This window comes from Mesitornis unicolor, unplaced genomic scaffold (genome assembly GCF_000695765.1).
Source record: "Mesitornis unicolor isolate BGI_N332 unplaced genomic scaffold, ASM69576v1 scaffold10379, whole genome shotgun sequence".
Classification (NCBI taxonomy): Eukaryota; Metazoa; Chordata; class Aves; order Mesitornithiformes; family Mesitornithidae; genus Mesitornis; species Mesitornis unicolor.
Window position 1 is genome coordinate 806 of NW_010206585.1, and position 8202 is coordinate 9007.

Below are 8202 nucleotides of genomic sequence, written 5' to 3' on the forward strand. Positions count from 1 at the left end.
GGATGGAGATTTTGGTCTGTCCGTGCTGACTCTTTGTTCTGGATTTAATTCTAAAAGAAACTGTAAGGTTTCTTTCTGTATTTTTTTAGCGAGGTGGAGGCAGGCTTGTGGTTTGCATCGATGTGTTTGGTTGGGTTTTGGGTGCCAGTGTACTATGCTGTGAGTGATACGGTTTAAGTGAAAAACTGCCACCATCCAGTTGCGCTCACACGGGGGAAATATTTCTCTTTTCAGGCTCTGGAGATACAGCCAGCATTTTTCGTTCACATGGCAGCAGCAAACTCGAGTCCACCTGGCTCTTTGGATCTAAACCAGCCGGGATTTGCCAAGGAGATCCTGGGAACTAAGCTGGAGGTCAAATACCTCTGCTCTGATTGCAAGAATATACTGAGGAGGCCGTTTCAAGCTCAGTGCGGGCATCGCTACTGCTCCTATTGTCTGAAGAAAATCATCAGGTAACTTTTGTGCCTTCAGTCTGAAGACAAAATGCTTGAAAAGGCATTTTCAAGCAAAAAGTAAAGAGAGAGAAGCCTCAGTTTTAGGGCCTTGTCAAGAAGGGAGCTGTGTTTAATTGTTGAGGATCGGCGTCAGGTCGTCTTCAAGGGAATGTGTGAGCTCCGACTTGCTCTTTTTGTCCCAGGGTTTGCTTCAGAGTTCCCTTTTCCAGAATCCCTGGGGTTATTTTTGCCTTTCAGATGTTATCCAGGTGGATCACCCATCTCCTTCAGTCTTCATCACAGCTACTGCTCCTAAAAGTCAGGTTGTCAGGCCAAAATGCGAGGCATTTCAGCACGTGCTGGCTTCCGGAAAAGTTTTGTAGTGTCTCACTCTTGCCTTTAAATGAGGGAAGTTGAATGGAGCAGTTAATGAGGAGAAGAGGAAAGAGTTAGGATGAGAAATGAGCATCAAAAATGCACATGAGCAAAGGCTTAATGGGTTCTTTTAAAAATAATAAAATGCTTTAATCTGATAAAGTTACCAGAAATCATTTTATAATGGTGAATCGGTCTCTTTTTGTTGTGTGTGATGATGATTTTCCTGTCTGCTAGTGCTGGACCTCAGAAGTGTGCCAGCTGTATTCAGGAAGGGATATACGAAGAAGGAATTTCCATTTTGGAAATCAGCTCGGTAAGTTAAAAAAATGCACTTTAAATAATAAAGCAGCTCCCCGATGATGTCAACACCACTTGCAGTTTTAGTTCAGAACGCAAGTTCTGAGAACCCCTCATTCCTAGGAAACGTTTTCTTCAGCAGTGAGAGGTCTGATGAATGTGGTGGACTCTCCAGCTTCGAAAATCCAGGTCACGTTAGTGTAGGGGTGGCCTACTTAAATGCTGTAAGAATGATTTGTTTGCCATTAGCACATCTGCGAGGATGCGATGTGGCAACTGGCCTGGGAGGAGCCTTAAAGTCTCAGTAAAGTATTCAGAGACTGGACTAAAACTGCAGTCCCTCGGTAATTTTAATGGTTCCCTTGGGTTTTTTTCCATTTTAGGCTTTCCCAGACAACGCAGCTCGAAGGGAGGTGGAAAGTCTCCCCGCTGTCTGCATTAACAGCGGCTGCACGTGGAAGGGGACTATTAAGGAATACGAGGTAAAGATCAAGGCTTTCAATGCCCGTGTCCTTTTTCCTCCTTCTGGGGAAGGCTCAGCCGGTTTTGCTCATGGCAGTGGTGGTGGGAGCTCTCACCTCGCTGGACTTCACTGAGTGCTGGAGGGATTTCTTGGCTGAGCTGGGTCTGTGGGCCCTGCTGAGGGCACAGGCTGAGCTGAAACAATTTCAGGTTGGTTTGTGATCACGGGCACCAAGCACATCCCTTGTGGGAACCACAAGTTGGAGATAGAGCGAGGTGGGAACCACCCACCCTATCTCCATCTCCTTTCCGCTATACAAAACAAGCAAACTATCAAGAAACTGCTGTGCCATGAAATGTTGGACTCGATGATCTTAAAGGTCTTTTCCAACCAAAACCATTCTATGATTCGGTGCAATTGCTGTGAGGTTCTCTGCGTTACGTGAGCTTGAAACCTTCTTCAGACCCATGAGCTTGGGGAAAGCAGCCTGGCCGTGGTCCTGTTTCCAACCAGCTGCCCCCACAGCTACCAGGGCAGTGGGACCAGGCGTTGGTCACTGGCTGGCCACCCATCGCTTCGAGCTGTTCTGGGCCATGAGCCTGCTGGACAGGGTGGTTTGTCCACCCCTGCTCCTCTCAAGGAGCCCGTCAGCTGCTTGTTAATTCAGGCCTCAATCGTGGCTGTGGGCGTTTGGTCTTCAGCATGGATCCAGCTCATGTGCCTCATGAGAAGTGTGTTCTGGCTGAGGATGGCAGTGGACCCCGTGCTTTCCAACAGGTCAGCATCATTAAAATGTGTTGGCAATTAGTAGTGGATGTGTGTTCACCTGTGAAGCTTTGGTGCTCCTGAAAGACAATTTTGTCATCCCTCTTGCAATGGATGGGGTCCTGAGGTAAGAGGATTGAATTTTATTTACCACTTGCCCTGGGTAAAGGTTGTAGCCCTGTGGTTCATGGAGCTTTGGTAGTGACTGAGGTATGTGTCAGGAGGAGGTTTAACCTTGGTCTGTGTAGGCTGATGTTTGGATTCTCTTTGCAATGCCACTGCAGGAAGAAAGAGCAGCTGGAGATTGTGCCTGAGTTTTCTGCCCAGCTTGGTGAGCCCCTTAACAGAGAGACCCTGCTGCACCTCTGCTTCCTCATCCTGCTCTGCAGAACCTTCTGCTTCCTTATGTGAATAGCACAGCCCATAGGATGAGGGGATGTAGGGTGCTCAGTGGTTCTCCTGCCATGCAGCCCTCATGCACAGATCTGCAAGTGGCTCCTGGTGTGGATGTAAGGCTGAAGTTGGAAGCTTAATGCTGCTGAGAGCTTGGGAGCTGCATTTCAGGGCACAGTGTGTTTTGCTGAGGCTCCAGGTTCAAGCCTGCAGATTGTTGGACCCACGCTCTACTTTCTGCTGGAGAGCAGTGACTGGAAGTCTGATGCCCACTGCAGCATTCAAAGTGGTGATTATAGTGAGTGAGCTCATCTCCATTAGACTCAAACAAATTATACTTGTCAGCAGCTTCCAATGCTGTTGCCTGTGCTGTGACTGATGAGCTCTTCTGAGCTTTTTCTCCTGGGTTTAAAAAAAAAGTCTTAAAGAGTTTTTGCTGAGCTCAGCAAAAAACATCCACTACCACAGGTCCTTCCTGTGTGGCCTTAGAAATGTTTGAATGCGGGCTTGAGTCCAGCTGGGACTGCGTGAGAAGTTAAAAAGGGCAGCGAGGTGTCCTGGGATAAGACCATGACAGTGCTGAGGGGCTGGAGCAGCTCTGCTATGGGGACAGCTGAGAGTTGGAGTTGTTCAGCTTGGAGAAGAGAAGGCTGCGGGGGCACCTTAGAGCACCTTCCAGGACCTGAAGGGGCTATGGGAAAGCTGGGGAGGGACTTTTTACAAGGGCATGGAGTGATGGGATGAAGGGTGATGGCTTTAAGCTGGTAGAGGGGAGATTTAAACTGGATATTAGGCAGAAATTCTTCCCTGTGAGGTGGTGAGGCCCTGGCCCAGGGTGCCCAGAGAAGCTGTGGGTGCCCCCTCCCTGGCAGTGCCCAAGGCCAGGTTGGACGGGGTTTGAGCAGCCTGGGCTGGTGGAGGTGTCCCTGCCCATGGGGGTTGGACTGGGGGGGCTTTAAGGTCCCTTCCCACCCAAACCACGCTGTGGTTCTGTGAAGTCTGCCTTCTTGCAAGGCATCTGCAGCACTGATCTGAGCTGTGCAATACCAGGGGAGCGGGGATTTTGAGCAGCGCTGCCTGGTTTGTCTTGGGATGGAGCTCGCCCCTCCTGCCTACCACGGTGGCATTCAGTCTGAGGTTATTTAGTGCCCTCTTGGGAAGAGCCGGTTCTTGCCTGGGAGCCGGTGGGCGGAGGTGAGGTCTGGTTTGTGTTATCTCTCCTCCCAGCCGCCACCAAAGAGCTGGGGCATTTAATCAGGCCTGGCTGTCCTCATGCGGCCGGGGCCTCGGAGGTGGTACGTGTGGCTGAGGGCTGATGAAAGGAGGCGTCAAACAACTGCGTTTGAGACTGTCTTGGTGCCACGGGCTCGAGTTAAACCCTGCCTCGGGGGCAGGCCTGTTAGTTTAGTGCCGCAGAGCGCAGTCTGTCGGTGCGGTTCGGTTGCATGTGGAGCCAGCAATGTGTGTAACGTCCCGCTGCAGCGCAGCGCTCCCGCCGCGGAAAGTCCCTTGCTGCGCTATTTCCGACAGGACGTGGAAAGTCCCTGAGAGCAAATTCATTGTTTGGCAATTGAAGAAGTGTGCGTTCGTACCGAGAGAGAGAGCTCCAGAGAGACAGAGAGAGAGACTCCCTCGGCTTACAAACCAAGAGGTACCGTCACTTCTGGTTTGCTCATCTCATCGGGGCATGAGCGAGGAGAAAAAAAAACGCTCTGCAGCTGAAAAGCTCTAGCTCTCCAACTTCAAAAAAAAAATTAAAAATAAAGCTGATTTCGGTTTTGCTTTCTGTTCAGGCAGAGCAATGCTCGGGTCTCAAAGGGACGTACAAAACGGAAGGAGTTTTGCCTGCGCTCCTGCTTAAAGCTGTGTGAAGTGCATGAAATATCTAAGTGCTTAGCACACGTCTGGGTTTCCAAATGCATTTTCAGACTTTACTGTAAATATTTAGTGGCATTTGGACAAAGCAGTTTGTGGTGGGGCTGCGGGGTTTTTCCTTTCAAGCAGTAACCTCTTTTCATGTGTAGGTTTCCTGATGAGTCTGCCCGAATGTACCTCCAGAAAAGCAGGCTGTGGGCAGGAGCCTTTAGATTCGGGTGGAAAGTCTGAGGAGGGTTGCAGAAACTAAAACTAGCCCGCGAGAGCAGCACCAGAGACCAGGAAAACACGTCCTGTGGTATCCAGGTAGTTTGTGGTTTCTCAGCACTGGAGCATCTCTTTCCTCGCCTTGCAGTGCCTCCAATTGCCTACATCTCTCTTCTGTCTTATCAACAGCTCTCAAATACCTTTTATTTACACTTTCCACACCACCAGCTCCCTTTCTTTGCCCCCCACCGGGTTTGGGATAGGAGGAGGGGGCTGCAGAGAGGCGTTCGTGTGCCCAACCCAGACAGAGGTTCTGACTGCGCCCCGTTCATCTCAGGCTTCAGAATTGTTTGAGACATAAGGGAAGTGGAATTGCCTTCACTTTTGGAAGGAGAACTGAGTTTTAAGCTTAATCCTGGCAGCAGTATTTAAACGTTAAGTTTTTGTGGGAGGTTTTGCTCAGCTAAGGATGATGGGTGACCGTCATCTGTGGTGATAACCTGTCCTACTAACCTTGTAGTTTGTGATCACCTTGGTTTTGAAGAGTTCACTTCAACTGACGCCTGGCAGGCTGTGGAAGGTGAAAACCTCAGCTGAAGTGGTGTTACTGCAAAGCCCGTGGTGTTGGAGAGTTTGTCTGCAGCCCCTTGGGGCTACGTGGCTTCCTGGGGCCCGGAGAACAAGGGAACTGGGCAGTCCCTATTCCCAGTGCTCCTACTGGGAGAGGCTGGAGAAGCCCTGCTGCACTTTGTGTAGAGAAAACTGTCCCTCTTAAAGTGCTGCTGGGGCTTTGAGAAGCTTCACCGTATCACCCCCACCTTTCCATCTCCATCCCAGGAACACCCTCGTAGTTTTTGGTGGTGATTTTTAGCTTAGGCCGAAAACTTCAGCTTCGGGCCTTTGCACATTGCAAAGATCTGCTGGTCTCTGGAGATACTTCACCTCTGAAGTGTACTTCTGGGTGTTTTATAGCTGTAGCATGGTGACCAACCTTCCTTTTAAAATCAGGTGCAGCATTTATTGTCTTTCTCCGAAGGTTTTGTCTCCAGGTTACGGTGTGGTGTCAAAGTGCAGTTTGTCTCATCAGCAGCTTGCCCCACTTTCTTGTGGAAGGATCCCTGCCTTGCCCGTGCAGGCAACCAAAAGGACCCCCTGCTTTGGCAGAAGGGATCTGACCCAGCTTTGCTTTCCAGAGCTGGGGCTGAGGTCCCCAGACAGAGCCCCTGAAGTGGAGTTTCTGTAGGTGGCTGCTGCACACGAGGCAGTTTCCCATCCAAGCCTATGGTGAGAGGTGGGCCATGGAGAGAGCTGGAGAGTGTGCATGGGATGGGGCTCTTGGCTTCTTGTGGTAGAAGATCTTCCCACCTTATTAGCAGTTTTGGCACCTGGGAAAATGGAAAGCTGTACATCATGAAGTTTGAAGCTGAGGTGAGTGTTGTGCATCCCCTCTAAGCCATGGTGAACCCCCTGAGTGTGAACACAGTTGTGGGGCAGCCCTGCACACCCTGTTCCTGCGACTCCACGTATCCAACAGGAGCCAAAGCCCTGATCACGCACCCTTGGTAACGGGTGAAGAGGCACTTCCAAATATCTGACAGCCTGGAGAGATCAGGTTTGAAATCACGGAGCCTGGACGGTGTCAGTGCCACCCTTTCTAGTGTGGAGATCAGAGCAATGAGAGGCTGCACCCCGAGGCTGTCCCTTCTGAGCTGAGCAAAGAAGGTGCAGCTTTGCCTGCTGGTGAAAGTACTGCTGGGATGGAGGGACATCTCTCCACAGGGAGCTGCTTAGAGCACGGTCATCAGCACTGCAGCATCTCGGCTGTCAGAAATACCTATCGGAGGTGAATTCAGATCGTTAATGTGCTGGCAGGATTGGGGTTCCCTCCCCAGTGACAGGTTGTCCTCAAGCAGTGGTCTCCTTAGATGTGAGCAGCACATCTTGGGCACTTTTAATGCAACCATGACTGTAACTGCTAATTGTAGCCTAGACCTGCGGAGTTATCGCTGATCAGACGTTCCCGTGGCTTTGAACCTCCCTCACGTGTCTAAGAGCTGTGACTCAGTGCAGTCCAACGCTGTAATTTTTAATTTATTTGGAAGTGGAAGTAGTCTTTTTGTTTTGCAATGCGGCTGAGGCGAGGGACAGGGGTGTGTGGACTCCCAACTGGCCATGGGGTCCAGTCTCAGGCTCATCTGAAATGCTCTGGGGGTCCAGCCCTGCTCCATTTCAGACCAGTGTCCCACAGCTTGTGTAGCAAAAAGCAAAGGGGAAAGGAAATGTTAGGAAACCTGCTGCTGCTTTCAAATGTTCCTTGCACCTTCAACCTTCTTCAAAGCCTGCTGGTGTTTCCACATCTTTATTCAATGCAAGAAACACTGCCTTGATTGTGCCAATAGACCCCAAATCAAACGTCTGATTAATCAGCCCTAAAAGCTGAGGAACAAATCCATAGGAAGCTGAAAGGAAAGGCTGTTCTGGCTCTGAAAAGAGGTGAGCGAGGCCCCTGGGAACCCAACACCTCTTCTGCCAGTTTCTGTCCTGGGCTCAGGTGGATGCCATGGTGCTGGCCAGTGGAGTTCTGGTTTCCCACGCCATTGCTGATGCCATGGTCTGGGGAAGCTCATGGCCCGGTGGATCACTGCCCGAGTTCTCCAGCCCGGCGTTGCAGTAGCACAAGGACCATATTTGTGGTGGCCATAAGGATCATGTGTGTGGTGGCCCAGCTCACCTGGGTGAGGGAAGCTTTGAAGAGACCTGGCTTAAAACCAGCCTTAGGACTTGCCCAGTAAGGAGGAGACAGAGTGGAAGGGCACATTGACTTCATGGACACCCCAAAGTACCTGTGTTTTGTGGCACATTCCCCTCCTGGGGGCTCAGGGGACCTGGCAGAGATGCGTGACACAAGGGATTAAGGTTCCCTCAAAACCTAGGCAGGCCTCTCCTTTACACTGGAGACCCATTTTCAGTGTTTTCTCTGCACCCTTTTTCTTGTAACTAGGCTGAGATGCCAGAGGAGCCATGGCAATGCTGGGGCAGCTCTGTTGTGCCCTGTGCTGCTTTGGCTGGCTTTCCTCTGCCGTTCTGTTAACTTCCCTTCCTTTCCATTGCTCCCTCTTGGCTTTGCGTACACTTACGGTTGCTGTTGCCGTGCTGGGAGAGGACTTACGGACTGACTTCAAAGACTAAACTGCACGTTTGCTTTTTGTCCTATGCAGAGCAGCTCAGCCTGGCATTCCTTAGGAAGTTGTGTCCTCTGGGGATCAGCTCCCATCATTCAATCACGCTTTTTTTCCCTGTATGTGCCTGTGCTTTTCTGCTCAGCCGCATCGAAACGCGCTGCCCTTGCTGCCACAGAGCTGCCGTGAAGGGATCGGCCCATTCCTG

At 50.8% G+C, this 8202-nt stretch overlaps 1 protein-coding gene across 1 annotated transcript in view; it reads left to right on the forward strand.

Annotated features, from left to right (window-relative positions):
- Positions 1-239: 239 nt before the first annotated feature.
- TRAF2 (TNF receptor-associated factor 2) overlaps positions 240-8202 on the forward strand; it is a gene marked incomplete at its 3' end in the record, with an annotated part of 14839 nt that continues 6876 nt past the window's right edge. The window contains exons 1-3 of the mRNA XM_010191820.1: positions 240-455; positions 1050-1128; positions 1496-1594. Coding sequence (XP_010190122.1) covers positions 268-455; positions 1050-1128; positions 1496-1594 — 366 coding nt within the window. The remainder of the gene's footprint in view (positions 456-1049; positions 1129-1495; positions 1595-8202) is intronic.